Here is a 19254-nt window from a genome sequence, read left to right as displayed (position 1 = left end):
CAGAACTCAGCCAATAGGATCAGATGGTGTGAAGGGCGGAACTAAGAGGTCGGGACCTGTCACTCAGCCAATAACTGAGTTTTATTTATGCTAGCGCTAGCAGATTTTTATTTGTTGTGACATCTTTGAGTTTTTCATTTGTTTTGTAAACCACTAACAATGATAAATTGCTTGCTTTTCTTTTGTCATGTGCCCTGTATATGTGTTGTCTCCTCCACCACCTCACCTTTTAATCCCGAGCCTTAGAAGTTAAAAAAGAACAAAATCGCTAACATTAGATTTACTAGTTGGAGTAAAACATCTGAAATTGTTGTTTTGTTTTTAATATAAAGATATTTGGCATAGATTTACATTGAAAGGTTAAGCATGCTAGCTCTCCTCACAGCACCTACAGGTGGTGTTAATGCTGTAAAATCTCCAGTGAAAGCCGTGATTTCTTCCTAGAATATATTCTTTCCAGCTGCTTTGGAAATACACTGCTGATAAGAGATTTGTTGGCTTTATTATTTAACTGTCCTATGTCACCAACTGTCACTCATGAAACAAAACTACAATTTATTTACCGGTAGTTACATTTGCTGAGTTTTGGGCAGCAGCTTTGGTGACATGCAGCAGGATGCAGCCAGCAGGTGGCAGCATATAGATACACTTGTAACCCCAATTCATCCATACGTTTGTTAACTGCATATCCAGCATAGGGTTGCTGGTGCCCTCGTAGCCCCACAACCTGTTTAAAATAAAGGTAATCTCGCTGTATATATAATTTCTTTTTTTAAAATACCAATTAATACTGAAACACAAATTTAAGTAATTTATTAGCACAGATCTTATCAGGGTCATCTGTATATACCTACACTATGAAATTTACCATGGTTTTTTTTTTTTTTTTTTTTTAAATGTCACACAAAAAAACAGGATTTAAATTACATTTAATAGCAGCAAAGAAAGACTTGGCAAATACATAACATAATTAAACTATAACGTGCATAAGAAGTCATCTCATTCGAAATATGAAGAGAAACCCAGTAAAGTACAGTGCTCATTGTTTTGTATCAGCAGACAGGAGAGATAAATGCATAGTTTTTGAACTTTGTAAATAGTTATGTTGTCTTTCCTGCACTGTTATCAGTTTCCATCTCTGCTGCTCAGTTACATCTCATACAAGCACACCAGAAAAGAGTGTAGTATCACAGTACAGACTTCGATATAGCTGTGTATATGGATAACTGTTATGAACATGCCCAGTGACTACTATGCAGCAGTTTTTTGGTTGTCCTTCTGTTCAGGAGTTTACTGTATTAGCAGCTGTCAGGAGTGATGAGAACAGAGAGTCTGGCCGTTGCTTCAGCACATCTGGATGGTCTAATTCTGCCACCTGTCGAACAGAACACTTAGTGAGTTTAAGTTAAAGATTGTGTAATCATCTTTGATTTGTGTTCATTTGTGGATTGTTTTTTTTTTTGTTTTTTTTTTTTTTGTTTTTTTTTGGGGGGGGGGTTTGGGTACCTGTCCATTGTCCATGACCAGAATACGATCTGCATGCATAACAGTGTTGATGCGATGCGCTATGGTGAGCATGGTGCAGTCTTTAAAGGCCTCTTTGATGGTGTTTTGAATGAGAGCATCTGTTTCTGAATCGATGGATGCTGTGGCTTCGTCTAAAAGAATAATCTGCCAAAAAATAACCAGCGTAATGGTGGTTAGAAAGAAGAAAGCGGTGGATGGCAAAAGTGTCATAAAATACAAAAATGTTTACAGTGCTTATGTTATTATACACTTTGAATGCACGCAATGGTAAATAATTAATGGAAATATTGGTAGAGGCATCACAAGCTAATGTGGCAGCAGTATCCCAGCCAATAAACTGTATTTGCAAATTAAATTTAGTATCATCAAGAAGGTGTTATGTGTGTACACACCTTGGAGTTACGGAGTAGAGCCCTAGCCATACACATCAGTTGTCTCTCACCAACAGAGAAGTTCTCTCCATTTTCCAACACTGGTGCCTGTAGCCTTTCTTCCAGCTTGGAGATCTGATGGAACAAAATCATATTTTGGTACTGCCATTCATACCCCTCAGGCTAACAGAAAGAGGATATTCGCAGCAAAAAAGCCCACAAAATAAACTACAAAGTCGTATAATCCTTGCCTAAGGCAAGGCAATCAAAAGTTTGAACTCTTGTATGGAAAGACTATCTGCAGTTAAACAGGAGCAGCATAAGGATGCTGGGACGGTGCCTCGGGCTGGAGAGCCAGTGAGATTGGCTTGCAACCCCCATGCTAGTCTTGGATTAAGGACTACTACAGTTCATTTTTGCCAGAAAGGAATTCCTGAGCAGAGATGGGCAGTAACGGGTTACTTGGTAATTAGATTACCGTTACTTTCCCGTAGAAACGCCGCGTTACCTTGTTACTAAACCCGTGATTTTTTTTTGGATTTTTTTTTTTTTGGCGAGAATGTCTCATGACAGTGACGTAAGCGAGTGCGACGTTCGTGACAACAGCTGTGTGCAGATCAACAATGGATCATATATCGAGTGCGGGAGAGAGTATGAGCGTGCAGCGTTTAAAGCGTGGAAGTACTGACCTTTAAGTTTGATTCCATAAAAAGTGACAAAAACATTAGTGTCTGTTGTGCGTGTTCAGCGAAAAAAAAAACCCTAAACTTCCAAGCAAGCACCGAGTGCGCTATGACGTAATGGGAAATTCACAGCGAAACTCGCGGATTCTTCAACTGACTGGTGCGGCACACCTGCACCAGGGCAAACCTCCGCCTACGCCACTCCTGCTTTACAGGTGAAAATAGAGCAGAAGGACTGCTGAGTCTTTGACTTTATTTATTTTCTGCTGTGTTTTACTTGCATCTATTTGAAAGAGTGAGTGTTAACACAAAAAAATATTTTATTTTATGTGCTGGAATGTGCAGAAAATAGGTTTAAATGTTAAACTAATTTCTTCCAGTCAGAGAATGGTGCATATAATAAAATTTTCGCTTGATGCATAAAGTTAAAAGATTAAAACTGATAAAACAAGTTTAAAAAATTTACTTTTCCATTTGATTACATTTTGTATGATGGATTATGCAGAAATTAGATTTGGGCTGAAAGAGCTATTGCTTTATTACCTATTCAGGTTGTAAATAGTGTTTTTTAAAAAGTAGCTAAGTAATTAATAACTTTTGAAAATAAGTAATCAATAAAGTAACGGGATTACTTTTGGGGGAAGTAATCAGTAATTAGTTACTGATTACTTATTTCAAGTAACTTGACCAACACTGTTCCTGAGTGTATTCTGTGATAAACATTTAGACATGCCAGAACCTTATCAAACTTGTTGTAATAAAAATCTTTAGGGTTTATTACTTCCAGGTTCACGGCATGAGCGCAACATTAGTCAGCATTAGTGGTGCCATTAATAACTGCTAGAGAGTTGTTTTCCTCTGCGGAAAAACATGTGCCTGGACAGATGGTACTATAATTGTACACAGAGGAAGGTGAACTAAATGTAGGGCACTGGAGGAAATTTTCAATGCAAAGATAAAGTAAATATGCAGAGCTCGTCAGAGAGTAAACAATACTGGCCAGTGGCAGAAAAATTGTTAAAAATCTAATAACTGATAGCTAATTAAAGGAAACAAAGAACAGAAGTAAAACTAAATAAACGTCATGAACAACATGAACATAGGATGTGTCAAAAAAATGAACATAAAATATATGTTTGGCTCTAGGGCTATTCCATTTTCTTTTAGGGCTATATCAGACGTGTCACAGAGACTGCAGTCTTACGCGTTGTGGGTTTTAGTTTTTGTCAAAGCAAAATCTTGGATAAAAGCAAGTGGCAAAACAAACAATAAGACTATACAATACTGATAACATACTGAGTCCTTTATATAGGTCTTCTCCAGTGCTGCCCAAATCTCCTCATCAGTGTAGTTATTAAACGGGTCTAGGTTGTACCTGTAGGAAAAACAGCTCTTTAGTGACTGACATGCAGGAGTAAAATCAGTGTGTGATTCTGTACTTCTGGTTCACTACCTTACTGTACCGATGAACAGCACAGGGTCCTGAGGGATGATGGACAACTTGCTGCGCAAATCCTGCAGGCCAATGGACATAATATCAACTCCGTCTATCTTTATGGTTCCTGCTGCAGGCTCTACTAGTCTGAATAGAGCTACTCCTAAAGAGGATTTCCCTACAGACACAAAGCACAGAGCAGAGTAGCTGAATATTACACTATAGCTGTTGAGAAGAGCTGATTAAAATTGTAATCTGCACTATGGAATAATTAGGAATTCACTGCTATAATAATTACAACCCTGTTTCCCAAAAAAAGGAAACTGTGCAAAATGAGCCATGCATGTCATGGCGGAGGCTCTGCCGAACCCCTGAGACTGACTCACCGAACCCCTAGGGTTCGATCGAACCCAGGTTAAGAACCACTGCTCTAAGATTAAATTGTCTGTCTCAGAGTGATGTTGAAAAACGAATTCATGTATTTATCATCATTTCTAGGGTGTATTGTTGTATATCATCATCACCCAAAGACTAGATGAAATCAACAAGAGAAACAGCTACTGAACCCAGAGCCTTACCAGAGCCAGTCCTTCCCACGATCCCCAGCTTCTCTCCAGGTTGAATGTGGAAATCAAGGCCGTTTAGGACGATTGGTGTATTCTCTCTGTACCTCATCTTATAGTCTTTGAAGGAGACGCCCCCATTGCTAGGCCAGTCCTGTGGGATCTGAGCCTCTTTAACATGCCTGGGGGCCTCAGATTTACAATCCTGCAAATAAAAAAGTTTATTTTTTGAGTGAGGCAAACAGAGGGAATTTGGGGTTTGGTCTTGGCAAAACAATGAAAGATGGATCGTTTCCGGAGAGAAATCTGACCATGATGTATTCCTGCAGTCGCTCCACTGAGTTGAACCTTGCTTCCACTTCCGTTGACAGTCTTACTACATATTGAAGCATGCCTGTCAACTGGACAATACGCAAAAGTTCTAACAAAACACAAACACACATTTCAACATGACTTAGACGTATAACTCTGCTCTCCTTATTTACCTGTATGGTATAGGTTATGGCCAGGCCTTTCAAGGATGGAGCGATAAAGTCATTACTGCTAAGCACTACAAACAGAGACACCAACAAGGTCATAATAGCAGCCATGAAGTCCAGCCAGAAAGAAAGCCACCGGGTGCCAGAATGAAACAATAAAAAGTGATTGGAGTTGATGTCATTCAGGGACTTGAACCTACAATATGACACAACGACGTGATGAGAGTTGAGAGCACCGATCAAAGACCACATCATTTACAGATATTTACAGAAGAACACATTATTTACTATTACGACCAGTAATAGAGAGACTTTTATTTGTTTCTGTGAAAGAGTTCTGGTGTCTTACATTTCTATGTGACTGTTTCTTGTGTTGTAAGCATGGATGGTGCTGAGGCCCTGCAGTGTAGAAGTCGTTAGTGAGATACAGGGAGAACGGCTGATATTTTCCATCTTCTTCATAAGACGAATACCCCTTTGGAATAGGCTGCAGATAAATTCAAACAAATGTTGAGCAAACTGTACCTTAAACAACTATCTGCTCTCGCACTAAGACAATTTTTAAAACTTAACTCACAACAGAATGAGGGTAAACAAAGCTCCCATGATGACTACAGCCACAAGCATGTATGGAAAAACGGATGCGATGATGATAATTGTGAATGTGACGAGAAGACAATACTGCAGGAAAGAATCCATGACAAGAGGAAGCATAGTGTCCACCTCCTCTTGATCTTTAGAGAAACGGTTTAGAATTCGGCCTGTTGGAGTTGTGTCGAAGAAACTCATTGGACTGCCAAAAATCTGTGAGAGGAAAATACAAACAACAAAAATAATCATTCTTTGAATCATTGAGCAGTTAACCTGTGTTTCAATTGGTCATGTTGGATGGTAAACACTGGGGATTATTTCTTGGTACCTTCTTGAACATTGTGTTGTGGAGTTTGCAGGAGGCCCTCAAGGTGACGTAAGTATAAAAGAAGCATTTGATGAGGGCAAGTACCACCATGATGAGCATCATCACACCATAAATCGTTTGGTAATAGTGCAGGTCTGGATTTTTTGAGATGTCACCTGGATCTGAACCTGGGTTAGTCGATGACTTCGATAAAACAGACAAAATATCTTTTGTTAGTGGAGAGAGAGTGGACTTGGCGTGTCTATCGTTTCAGTGGGTCTTTCTTGAACTGTCATCTTGAGTGACAAGACACAGCTAGAGAGCAGTTTTCTAATACAGCAGTGCATGGAAACTAATTTCTTTCCAGATCCAGAATTTGCTAAATAAAGAACATAACACTCCAGCATGCAAAAGTACTGTTAAAGAACAATTTTTAGCAGTAATGGTGTTGGAGCATGGTTAGGGTTAGGCTCAAGCTAAACAAGCGTAATGAGTAGACTAAGATGTGCCAGTATTCTGTGTACTGATAGGCTGGAATAATACGAGAGTGTACCACTAAGAAATGTGCAAGCTGGAATATTATGTTCTTCATCACATTGGTTCTGCCCAGACCATTCAGTTAGCACTCTGTTCTTTACAGGTATGCTGGACCCTGTAAAAGATTCACACTGCAGCAGTATAATGAGCACATCCAATAATCTGATCTTAATAAGAACTGCTCAAGGCCAAAGAGCACTAACTCTCACAGACCTCACTTGACCACCACCTGAACTCATCACTAGTAAGTATTTGTGGGTTACTTAAAAGCTGAGATAGCCTGGAAAAAGCCAAAAATTCAAGGTTTGACCTTAAGTCCATTGTAACCCTCTAATTTTAAAGAGACTGGCTAACACGGGCAATCTTACTTGAAACAATGTACCTTCTGGTGCTTGTAATCATCTTTATTGGATTCACTTGTGTTAGGCTACACAGTGACTGAGAGCTCATAGTCATTTCACCCAAGCTGTTTATGCATGATGAGATTATTTTTGTGTGAATGCTAGAGAGAGAGGATTCTCACCCCATTACCCTTTCCAAGCCAGAAGCTGAGCCACCAGTTGCTGAAGGCTGTGGATCCAATCATCAGGACAATGTTCAGGACAGTGAGAAAGACGAGAATGTAGCCTGTAGCAAAGAGTTGCAGCACAACTAATAAGTACATATTGGTACATTATTGCTTAAAATCATGTAAATGCATGTGTGTGTTATATCAGACCTCCAGCTGCTTGACAGTACCGGTGGTAGGTTCTTAAGGAGACAGCACCCTCTGTGGAGGACTCTTGATGGACCAGCTGGTCATCAGACTTGACAGGAGCTTAAAACAGGGAAAATATTTTAATAGAGTCGTAACAGGATTAGTGACTTCCATTTGCATTGACATGCATCACATGTGCATTTCCATTATAAAAAATATTTAAAAAATCTAAAGTATTGCTTGGTGTAAAAAAGGGGATCACATAACAACTAAATATGTAATAGTGAAACAGCTGACAAACGGTGGGATGACACTCAGAATTAAGTGAACTTTAAAGACTTACGCTTTTGCTCAGCTGTTGTTTCATGATCCTTTTCATCTGACATGTCAAATGCTGAAAGGAAGAATAGAAGTAATTTTATCATTCTACTAATCACAAAAATTGACTTAAATTATCATTGTCCACATATTGTAAGACATAACTGCAAAGAGTTGAACCACAGACCCCTACAGCAAGGAAATCTGGAAACTGATCACTTGTATACATTGTATCCATAGAGGGAAGAGTCACTTTAAATAATAATAATGGATTGGATTTATAAAGCGCTTTACAATGCCACTATTCATTCACTCTTGCATTCACACACTGGTGGAGGCAAGCTACAGTTGTAGCCACAGCTGCCCTGGGGCAGACTGACAGAAGCGAGGCTGCCATATCGCGCCATCGGCCTCTCTGGCCAACACCAGTATGCGGTAGGGTAAAGTGTCTTGCCCAAGGACACAACGACCAGGACAGAGAGCCCGGGGATCGAACCGGCGACCTTCCGGTTACAGATGGGCCAATGAAGATGGGCCAATGAAGATGGGTCAATGATGCATATAAATATGATAGTAATGTTATGTCATGACCTTCACAGGTCATGTTTTTGGTACGAAGTCACAAGAACTTATAATATGGGTATATAGCAAAAACAGCCAGGTCAACAAGTTTGCTGCCCTGTCTGTTATTACTTTACAAGGCCTTGTTTTTGCTTTACAAAACTTTGACCTGTCCCTGGTTATACAGTTGCTCTTTAACAATCAAAAGTACTGATGTGTCAACACTGCACGTGCATTGGCACAGCAACATTTAGAAAGTGTCAGCGTCATCCCCCTGAACACTGGTCTCTGGACAGTGAAAAAACAAAAATCCCACTGTATTCAAAAAAGCACAACTAAATCAAATCAAATCAAATCACTACTAAAACATGTAAAGTCTGTCATGAATTCAAAAACACCCAAAAAGTTCAAATTATTAAAATGATTTTCTTCCTAGTTTTTTTTACCAGGGTTTGCCATCCCACTGTCTGCACGATATCTGAGCTCAACCTCTTTCAACTCAGGGGCATCTTGGGATGATAAATCCTCCTCTTCCTCTCCCTCCTCATTCTGAGTCTGACAAGCAAGAATATCAGGAACACAGCATTACAGCACAGCCCGTACAAACGTATAACCACAAATGGAATGATTTGTACCTTGTTTTACAACTGATCATTAAGTTTATTGTTTTTGACATAATAAAACAATAAAGAACAGGTGAGGTGGTTTGCAGGAACATAATAATAAGAATCAAAGATAAAAATAGAAGAGGTACAAGATGCATGCTTTTAATTTAGGGTATACTTACTTTGGACTGTTCCATCTGGTAATTGGTGATGAGCTGAGCATAGCGTCCGCTGGCGTTCATCAAGGTTTGGTGGTTTCCGGCCTCCCTGATCTCCCCGTCATCCAGAACCAGGATGTCATCACAGAACTCCAAATACTAGCAAGCATAAGTGAGAACAACTGTGGCAACAAAATCTACAGACCTGTTCAAAACTATAATCACATGTACGTACATATTTATGTCATTTGACAGATGTTCTTATCTCCAGTAGCGTGACTTACGAAATGGCTTAGAACTCACGGGTAAGAGCACCAGTCAAATACTCTTCCTCAGATTAGTGACTTATGATTAGTAGGTAAACTATTAGCCAAGAATGCCTTCTAGGTTTTTTCAGATTTGACTGAATTGGTCCAAAATGTCCATCCATCCATCTTCATCCGCTTTATCCGGGGCCGGGTCGCGGGGGCAGCAGCCTAAGCAAAGAGGCCCAGACCTCCCTCTCCCCAGCCACCTCCTCCAGCTTATCCGGGGGAATACCAAGGCGTTCCCAGGCCAGCCGAGAGATATAATCTCTCCAGCGTGTCCTGGGTCTGCCCCGGGGCCTCCTCCCGGTGGGACATGCCTGGAACACCTCACCCAGGAGGCGCCCAGGGGGCATCCTTGTCAGATGTCCGAACCACCTCAGCTGGCTCCTTTCGATGTGGAGCAGCAGCTGCTCTACTCTGAGCCCCTCCCGGATGGCCGAACTTCTCACCCTATCTCTAAGGGAGAGGCCAGCCACCCTTCGGAGGAAGCTCATTTCTGCCGCTTGTATCCGCGATCTCGTTCTTTCGGTCACTACCCACAGCTTGTGGCCATAGGTGAGGGTAGGGACGTAGATCGACCGGTAAATTGAGAGCTTCGCTTTTACACTCAGCTCCCTCTTCACCACGACGGACCGGTGCAGCGTCCGCATTACTGCAGCTGCAGCCCCAATCCGTCTGTCGATCTCCGGCCCCTCCTTGAATCGCTACCTTATCGTGGTGGAGGGGTTTGTGTGTTCCAGGGATCCCAGGGGCTATGTTGTCCGGGGGCTTTTTGCCCCCTGGTAGGGACTCCCATGGCAAATTGGCCCTGGGTGAGGGACCAGACAAAGAGCGATTCTGAAGACCCTTATGAAAAGGACAGCGAGGGAACAGTTTACCCTGCCCGGGATAGGGTTACCGGGGCCCCGCCCTGGAGCCAGGCCCGGGGAGGGTGCCCGAGGGCGAGCGTCTGGTGGCCGGGCCTTAGTCCATGGGGCCCGGCCGGGCACAGCCCGAAGAGGAGACATGGGCCCATCCTCCCGCAGGCCCACCACCCGCAGGAGGCGCCATAGGGGTCGGGTGCATTGTGTGCCGGGTGGCGGCCAGGAGCGGAGGCCCTGGCGGACTGACCCCCGGCTGCCAAGACTGGCAATAGGGACATGGTCCAAAATGTCATATTTAAAAATACAATTTTAGACAATATGCATATTAATTTCATGAATATGTATATTCATATTCATGAAATCTGATTTCCAGATTTCAGAGTCTCAGACCAAGCTATGATCCATCAAGTAACCTGGTTAATTTTTCACTTTGGTTTTTATACAGATTAACAAAATGGAATATAGTGATTTTTATAAAACATTAACGGATGTTTTTCTATTCTTCCTGTCATGGTAAGACATGGCCTCTGACTGTAAAATTACAATATATATGGTCAGGAAAGTCTTCTTTTAACTGCTTACATCAGTTGTTCTTGTCATTTAGTGTTATTCTTTAGTGAAAGCACTAAAGAATGAAACCGTGTTCTTACCTGGAGCTGGTGTGTAACCAGTATGACAGATTTTCCTTGGAGTTCCTTCTTTATGCATTCTTCAAAAATATGTTTCCCCACATGAGCGTCAACAGCAGATAGAGGATCGTCAAGGAGGAAGATGTCCTTGTTGGAGTAGACTGCTCTGGCCAGGCTGATCCTCTGCTTCTGTCCCCCTGACAGATTAAGCCCCCGCTCCCCAATCTGACAAAATGTCAGTAAGACTTAATATAATCCAGAAATTTACTCAATCTTTATGGAAGAGATGGTATTATATTTTAAATATTGTAATTCATTACATTATACTAGTGCATTTATTCCATACAACACTATGGCATTATTCTGTCTCAATTAGGGCTGCTCGATTATGGCAAAAATGATAATCACGATTATTTTCACTGAAATTGAGATCTCGATTATTTGACGATATTTATTTAACCCTTACGACCTACTATAGAACCAAGTCCGCCAGAGCTTATATTATTTTTTTACATGTTGTAGTGCCATTTGTGGGAGCATTTCAAGTTGCTATACAACTGTTATAGCCCATATTTTAATAATATGTATGCATTAAGTCCATAGTAACTACATTAATTGCAAAAAAGTGCAATAAACTACAAAAAAATTGAAAATCATTTTTGTTTTGTTTTTTACATATATTTCTACTTGGAGAAATTTAAGAGGTTTATCCCTCAAAACTTTAAATACAAAAAAGTTGCAAAAAATAGTTTACAACAACAGGAAATTTATTTTGAGTGTCTTCATAGTTTTATTTTGGAGATACACCAATTTTTATATACTGCAGGAAAAACGAAAAAACAATCCTATGATGCAAATTTGCAAAGAAAACAGCAGGTGCATCAAAATAAACTATTTCCAGCAGTGCAATTCGAGTTCTAAGCATCACAGAAACTATTCAGAAAAGTCAAACATGACTTATAAAAACACCAGTATAGGCTTTTAAGGCCTACAAGTAAAAAACTAAATTTTCCGCGAAAATGACGTCACTTCCGGTTTTGGGCAGGAAATGGCGGACATGCGATAGTTCGCGCTGACATCTGTTTCACTGTGGGAAGTGTTACGAATAGCTGATTGGATCGGCAAAGCGTGTTTCTGGAATATTATGTTTTTGTTCCTGCAAGCGCTTTTTATGCAATTTTTGCAAAGCTATATGTGGAACGAAACCGTGACCGAGGACAAGCTGATGTCAAGTACAACTCCTCTGGTTTCATATGCAAAAAAAAATTATTGCGCTAGCTTACACGGTTCAGGTTCTTCAGGAATTTAAAAATAGTTACACAAAACAGAGCGTGCAGCTCGGACCGGCTTTAAAGGGTTAACAATAACAACGTATTGAATAATGACTTTAAAAAATAATATAAAATAGTGTGCAACACCACTGAAGTTTTTTTTACCTCTCTTTTCAACCAACGGCAGTCACTCTCCTCTCCAAATAACTTCTGCTTAGCTTTCCGAGCTTCCCTCGGGTCCTCTTAATCAGCGGTCTCCACCCTTTTTTGCGCCATGGACCGGTTTATGCCCGACAGTTTAACCTCCTAAGACCCGAACTCTTTCACGACATGCATTTTTAATTTCTCTTTGATATTTGGGCTGATTGGGACCCGATGAATGTAAAAACAAAGAATTACCAGATTTTTTTTTTTTTACCTTATTTTTGTTTTTAAGAAAGATAAGAGCCACAAATGAGGATATTTGTTTAAAATTTTGATAGAACAGTAGCATTATAATGTCCTCGTAAGTGGATATCAGGCCCATGTAGAGCAAAATTGAGTATTTTGGTCTATCCATCCATCCATTCACTTCCGCTTATCCGTTTTCAGGGTCGCGGTGGGCGCTGGAGCCTATCCCAGCTGTCATAGGGCGAAAGGCGGGGTACACCCTGGACTAGGGATGAGTATCGTTTAGGTTTTATCCGATACCAGTACCAAACCGGTACTTTTGAAACGGTGCCGGTGCTTAAACGGTGCTCAAACCGGTGCTCAAACCGGTGCTTAAAGAATGGAGAACACAAAATTGGTCCAAAAACCTCTCATGTTCAGCTGTTTTTTTGTAAAAAGATAGCAATGTTAGCCTTTTCTGCAGCTATGGGGCATATATGGTATTGCTCTTGGCTGGAAGCAGTGCTTAAACAATGGAAAAAACACAAACTTTGTCCAAAAACCTCTCATGTTTACAGTAACTGTTTTCCACTTTTTCTTTGGTCATTTTAGCCTTTTTGGCCAGGGTGAAGGGAGTATCTGCCATCAAACAAGAAGACAGCCGCATGTAGCTATGATGATGTTTGCTAGTTCACCTTACATGCATTAATGTAATAACGTGGTTAGCCTACTAAAGGTAAATTACACACGAGCAACATTAAGCTACTCACGCAGAGAAGAACGGCTGCTGCTGCCATTAAATACGGTGCATTTCTTTGCTTTTTAAAAAAAACGCTATGCGTCGCCAGGTGTTTCATCAGATTCGAGGTGTTAGCTCCTTTGCACAGTATCACCTTAAAGCATTTGTTGCAGGCTGCTGAGTTTGCATCTTTTGCTGTGAAATACAGCCAGACTTTTGACCGCTTTGCCTTGGGCATTTTTAATCTGTTGCTCTGCTCTAAAGTACCTGGACCCGCCTACTATCCTCGGAAACGTAAAATGATTGGCTAGAATCTAAAGTGTATCACAGCTCAGGAAAGAAAAGCACCGAAATAAAGCACCGAAATGTGCGCTGCTTTTCGGTCTGGTTACTACCGTTTATGTCAGAACCGATACCGGTACCCATCCCTACCCTGGACAGGTCGCCAATCTGTCGCAGGGCTAACACACAGAGACAGACAACCATTAACACCTAGTGGCAATTTGGATTATCCAATTAACCTATCCCCACAAGCTGCATGTCTAGCTTGGGCAGTGGGAGGAAGCCGGAGTACCCGGAGGGAACCCACGCAAACACGGGGAGAACATGCAAACCCCACACAGAAAGACCCCGGCCTGATGGTGGAATTGAACTCAGGACCTTCTTGCTGTGCGGCAACAGTGCTAACCACTGTGCCACCATGCTGCCCTATTTTGGTCTAAATAACCCAAAATGTGATGTCCACATATGTGGACGCCAGGTCCTAGGAGGTTAAAGAGAGAGCACCTACCTCAGTTTGGTCACCGAATGGCAGAATCTTCAGGTCAGCTCTGAGGCTACAGACATCCACAACCCTGTCATATCTGTGGAGTGACAATGTAAGATAGTGCCCTGATTGAGAGAAATATAGTGTATCGAACAGAACCATTTAAATAATTCTAAAAATCCAATGAGTCCAATAACATATGTAATCAGGATAAGCACTGGTCTCTGGAAAACTTTTCTTTGAAAAAGAATTCCTTTAATTTGCTCAGACATATGGTGCCTGGTGGTTTATGAGAGGTTATGAAAGGGCCCTTTCACTTTCTGTTAAGTCAACACTACAGAGGTCAGCAAGTTTCCCTTCTCACCATCACTAAATTGAACTTCCTATTAGGGATGCACCGATACCGGTATCTGGTATCGGCCTCGATACCACATTTTCTAAAGTACTCGTACTCATTAAAAGTCCCCCGATACCGGGAACCGATACCACGGTCTGAGACCTGTCTATGTTTGAGCGGCATGTAAGGGGTTAATCACAAGCGCCAAGTGCCCGCCCCCAGGCCCCGGCTGCAGTTCAGAGCGGGGAGAAGGCAAGGCGAGACATGTCAGCTGTGTGGAACTATTTCAAAGTGAACGAAGACGTGAAAACAAAGGCGGACTGCAAATTGTGCTCAGCGAAATTGTCCAGAGGAGGCTCAAAAGGTAGCGCATTTAACACAAGTAATTTAATCAAGCACCTAAAACCCCAACACGACAACAAGTACAAAGAGTTTACCCACGCTTATTTACCCATGCTTATTAGCACAGAGGAGCATAGCTGATGCTATAGCAGTGGGACGGAAACTAGTTGGGCATTTTAAACATTCCGCCTTAGCCTACTCCTGCCTCGAGGACATTCAGGGACAGCTCAACCAGCCAATAAAGAGACTGCAGCAGGACCTACAGACGCGCTGGAACAGCACGTATTACATGCTCCAGTCCCTCATTGAGCAAAAGCGAGTGCTGGAGGTGTATGTGTCCGAGCACGAACTCCCTGACTATCTCACCGCTCACCAATGGGCTCTTATGGAGACGACTGTTGCCATCCTCGCCCCCTTTGAGGAACTAACTAAAAAAGTGAGCAGCTATGACGCACTAGCCTCTGATGTCATCCCAGCTGTGACTGTGCTAGTGAGACTTCTAAACAGAGAAACAGATGAGGACCACGGCGTCAAGGCAATGAAAGCAACCTTACAGGCAGCTGTCAAGAAGCGCTTCAGTGACGTCGAGACCAACCCACTGTACTTCATCTCCACCATACTTGACCCAAGGTAAAGTCTGTGTGCTATAGGTATTCAATGATAAACTACAGTACTAAATGTAAGATTATTTTACATCTGAAATATTATATATTTGTAACTAAAATACACAAATACAAATGTATGCAATATATATAATATGAAATACATTTCCCTTATTACTACCAGAAAGTCAAATGGCTGGCATTTGTCAATGAGTAAGTACTTGGTATCGGTATCGGCGAGTACTGAAATGCAAGTACTCGTACTCGTTTTCCAAAAAAGTGGTATCGGTGCATCCCTACTTCCTATTGTAACCCTGTCAGATAATGAAGATGACCTCCACCTTTATTACATTCTTATCAGATGCAAATTCACAAAGATAAGATGAACTTTCTCCTAGTTAAACATTTTTCATGTAAGGTAAAGTCACAGGGAATATATAGTCAAATCTAAAATGCTTGCCCTCATTTTCATAGTCTTGGTTGGTGCAGTAACTAAAATCATATTGCCCCAAATGAAATCTCCTTATTTTATAATAATACCTGTTCTTTTCATATTCAAGTCTTAGCTACTCAAAAATAGTGACAAGCGCTGATTTATGTTAAATTATCAATTACTTGGTTTGGTCAAAAGGTTCCCCCATGAGGATATTTTCTTGAACAGTTCCGTGGAAAATCCAGGCCTGCTGGGAGACGTAAGCAAATGTCCCATCGGCTGTGATGGAGCCCCGAAGAAGGTGCATCTAAAAGATAAAATCAAGGAGACAGAAAAGCTATATTTACTGGACATTTTATGTACGGTTAGAAATAGTAAAAACTTCTTCTTTCTCCTCCTTCGTCTCTTGTTAGACCTTATCAAGGCTGATCGTATGCCCTATTCATATATATGTATTGACTTTCATCCCTTTTCTCTCCAGTGTGTACTTCCACCTCTCCAGGCTCTTTTCCACCTGCTCCACACTCTTAATAAAGATCACAGTATCATCTGCATACATCCTAGTTCACAGAGACTTCTGCCTGACCTTTTCTATCAGCATATCCATCACCACTGCAAAGAAGAAGAGGCTCAGAGCCACTCATTGATATAATCCCATTTTCACTCCTACCACAAACCTCACAACTGTCTCGTTGTCCTCGTACATGTCTTGCACCACCCTAACATATTTCTCTGCTACTGAGAGAAGTGCAGCAGCACCACAGTTTGTCTTGTGACACCATACCATAAACCTTTTCTAGATTCACACAAAGACACAGTGCAACTTCTTCTTACCTTCTCTCTACTTCTCGGTCAACAATCTCAAAGCAAACATCAAATCTATAATGCTCTTTCCTGGCATGAAGCCATCGTTCTGCTCACTGATCGTCACCTTTCTTACTAACCTACCTTCAACAATTTTTTCCTGTAGCTTTATGGTATGACTCAAAAACTTTATCACTCTCTGTCATCTACATAATTCTGAAGATAAAGTTGGAGATTACTACTATGTTTGCAAACAAACTGTAACAGCTTCCTTCTACACAAGTGTTATGCAGATAAGATATGTAGAAGATTGTTTTGTTATATACTAAGATACAGCTTGACCCCTGCATGAAGAAGAAGTGCAAGCATGCAGAATTTCCCCAACTCAGACAGTGCCCTGCTTCTAGTCTCTGGATTGATAAGACTTGTTTAGCTTATCTGCTACATATATCCTGTTGAACTATGTTTTACCTGTGTAGGGTGACTAGTTTTCTGTCTTGCAACAGGGTAACAACCTATACAGGTGGGGTCTGCTTCCCCTGTTCCAGAGAATTCCTCACTTCAATCCTGCATGCCTTGTACTGACTGAATTCCTTCATGCAAGAATAAACCTCGCAAATGAACTCCAGTAGTAGGACTTATTTAATCGACTACATTTAAATAACAGACATTAGCTGAATCCTAGTAGCATTAGCACAAGTTTTGCCTAATAACGTGTCTTCAAGCTAACAAAACAAAAAGAAGAAAAAGGTTATTACACTTTTGCACATCACCCTTGCCCTGGTCATAAATGCCTTTCAAGTCTTCATCCTCTTCATAGCTGCCCTCACCTTCTTATTAATCCCCTGCACTTCCTGATTCACAAACTTTCCTCCAACAGTCCTCCTGTTTCGCTCACTGTCTACATTCACTGAATCCTCAAGGTCCTCGTTCTATCTTCTCAACGCATGCAAATAACGAAAGAGTGAACAAAAATAAATAAAAGAAAACTATAAAGAAACGATACAAAATAACAGAAAAGGACAAAAACACAAAAGAGAAAGCAACCTGTTCCAAAATGCTGGAAATCAGTGATGTCTTTCCACTTCCCACATTCCCACAGACACCGAGCAGGTTGCCCTTCGGGAAATACCAGAGACAATCAGTTTACTTTTAATAGAATGCAGATAACCTGAGATATCATTATCAGAATTGAATCACACCTTAGGCAGTGTGAAGGAGATGTTTTTCAATGCTGATGAGGATTCAGTCTCAGCTGTCTTGTGTTCTGACACTCCGCTGGCTGTGCTGGGTGGGGGGGAAGACTGGCTTTCAGGTCTGGTCCAGGAAAATGTAGCATTTTTCATCACTATAGCCGAGTCATTATCTACCTTTTTCATCAGGTAGGGCTCAGGATTCTGGATCAGCAAAATTTTCTGAAATAACAACAAACAGCATTTACAAGCTTATCTGTGTTTTTCTGTTGATATTTCTGAATGAAAGTCAGATACAAGGTGTGACAAAAGCAAGGGTTAAAGTAAGACAGGAATCAAAGCAGCGTTAAACCAGATTTGTGATGCAGGTTGACAATATATCTTATATTTAAAAGATGTGTACCTGAGATGACCTTATCATGCATAGCATCTGCCACTGGCAGCCAGCAGTACAAAAAAAATAAAACTGTGATTTTAGAAACGTCTGAATTGTGAGGTTTTGGCTCGCTTGTACATATGCTGACTTCATTATTTGAAAGTGTGTTCATATGAGCATGCATCAGTGTAAGAATATATATGACAAAAGACACAAAAAGCACAATAGAGTCACTACATGAATTGTTAACAGTTACAGAGGGCACAAAACAAATAATTTACCCTTAATCGTTTTAGTGCTACAACAGCCTCAGCTGTGGCCTTCACAGACGGGGGCAGGACAACGAGGGAGAACCTCATGCAGTTGAAGATGCCAATTGCGGTAAAAGCCTAGTAAAAACAAAGAATTATGTCAAGACACTATATATGATTATGGAATGCAAGAAAATCATGTTGATATTAAATGGGCCACAGCAATCTGGTTTAGCACAATCGCAATTAAAGGAATGCAATAAACCTTTATTTCATTATCTTATGACTCATATCCAAACAGTCTGAGTTTCAGAACTGCAGAATCTCAGACTTGTTACTTTAAGTTGACATGTTAGTTAAAGGTGTTTTTCCGCCTGTACAGTTTTAGTATACTGCTGTAGTACTCACATCAGAAGTGCTGAGAGGTAACCCCAACAAAGTGTGAACCAGAAAGGTGAGGATAGTGGCAATGGAGGGTAGGATGTTGGCGATGCTTATATTAATAGTCTGGACATAACTGACCTTCTGTAGTTGTTTCTTTTCATTTTTCCTTAAGCCTGTAAGAATTAAAAGTTTTTCATTAGTTAACTTTATCTTTAGTGACTTACCTTTTTTCTTTACTGTAGTTCTTTAGTGAGCACCTTAGTAATGAGCAATAAGGCATTCAGATGACTACATTATGATCATTTTTTAAACAAGAAACTACCAAGAGTACAGACTGAAGACCTAGACCTCACAGTGTTGATAAGAAAGTTAACAAGATCATAAGATACTAAAGCATATCATATTCCCACATGCACTTTACTTGTCATAGGAAAATGAGAACACGTGCCCCAGATTTGGCAGCAAGCCAATGAATGTCCATAAAAGTTCAAGGTAAATTGAAAGTAAGTGAGAGTTCAAGATGTTCTCACAAACAACTGCATGTTTTAGAGGCAGATGACTGCTTCAACTTGTAATGAAGGGAGTCTAACAAATAGATATACTTGTGAGAGGTACATAAAAGTGTATGGATTAGTTAGACATGAAGTCACCTTACTCATTATAGATCTGTAGTTGCGGTCAGAAGTTCACATACACTCATGAATGTCATTGTAATTTAGGGCTTTAACTATTTCTTTAAACAGTTCTGTCTTTGG

General features: G+C 40.8%; 1 protein-coding gene across 2 annotated transcripts in view; it reads right to left on the bottom strand.

Annotated features, from left to right (window-relative positions):
* Nucleotides 1-912: 912 nt before the first annotated feature.
* Nucleotides 913-19254, bottom strand: part of abcc12 (ATP-binding cassette, sub-family C (CFTR/MRP), member 12) — a 29981-nt gene continuing 11639 nt past the window's right edge. For both annotated transcript variants that reach the window (XM_026175114.2, XM_026175138.2), the window contains 23 exons: nucleotides 18524-18672; nucleotides 18146-18253; nucleotides 17498-17710; nucleotides 17343-17414; nucleotides 15674-15798; nucleotides 13802-13874; nucleotides 10654-10857; nucleotides 8857-8991; nucleotides 8516-8624; nucleotides 7534-7584; nucleotides 7212-7310; nucleotides 7017-7120; nucleotides 5978-6160; nucleotides 5636-5862; nucleotides 5408-5545; nucleotides 5065-5254; nucleotides 4891-4980; nucleotides 4595-4784; nucleotides 4035-4194; nucleotides 3878-3956; nucleotides 1920-2033; nucleotides 1507-1671; nucleotides 913-1375 (listed from right to left, as the gene is read on the bottom strand). In XM_026175114.2, coding sequence (XP_026030899.2) covers nucleotides 1283-1375; nucleotides 1507-1671; nucleotides 1920-2033; nucleotides 3878-3956; nucleotides 4035-4194; nucleotides 4595-4784; nucleotides 4891-4980; nucleotides 5065-5254; nucleotides 5408-5545; nucleotides 5636-5862; nucleotides 5978-6160; nucleotides 7017-7120; nucleotides 7212-7310; nucleotides 7534-7584; nucleotides 8516-8624; nucleotides 8857-8991; nucleotides 10654-10857; nucleotides 13802-13874; nucleotides 15674-15798; nucleotides 17343-17414; nucleotides 17498-17710; nucleotides 18146-18253; nucleotides 18524-18672 — 3071 coding nt within the window. In that variant the 3' untranslated portion in view covers nucleotides 913-1282. The remainder of the gene's footprint in view (nucleotides 1376-1506; nucleotides 1672-1919; nucleotides 2034-3877; nucleotides 3957-4034; nucleotides 4195-4594; nucleotides 4785-4890; nucleotides 4981-5064; nucleotides 5255-5407; nucleotides 5546-5635; nucleotides 5863-5977; nucleotides 6161-7016; nucleotides 7121-7211; nucleotides 7311-7533; nucleotides 7585-8515; nucleotides 8625-8856; nucleotides 8992-10653; nucleotides 10858-13801; nucleotides 13875-15673; nucleotides 15799-17342; nucleotides 17415-17497; nucleotides 17711-18145; nucleotides 18254-18523; nucleotides 18673-19254) is intronic.

This window comes from Astatotilapia calliptera, chromosome 1 (assembly GCF_964374335.1).
Source record: "Astatotilapia calliptera chromosome 1, fAstCal68.1, whole genome shotgun sequence".
In the NCBI taxonomy this organism is placed as follows: Eukaryota; Metazoa; Chordata; class Actinopteri; order Cichliformes; family Cichlidae; genus Astatotilapia; species Astatotilapia calliptera.
Note: the sequence above shows the minus strand (reverse complement) of the source record. Positions and strands in the feature narration are given on the sequence as shown.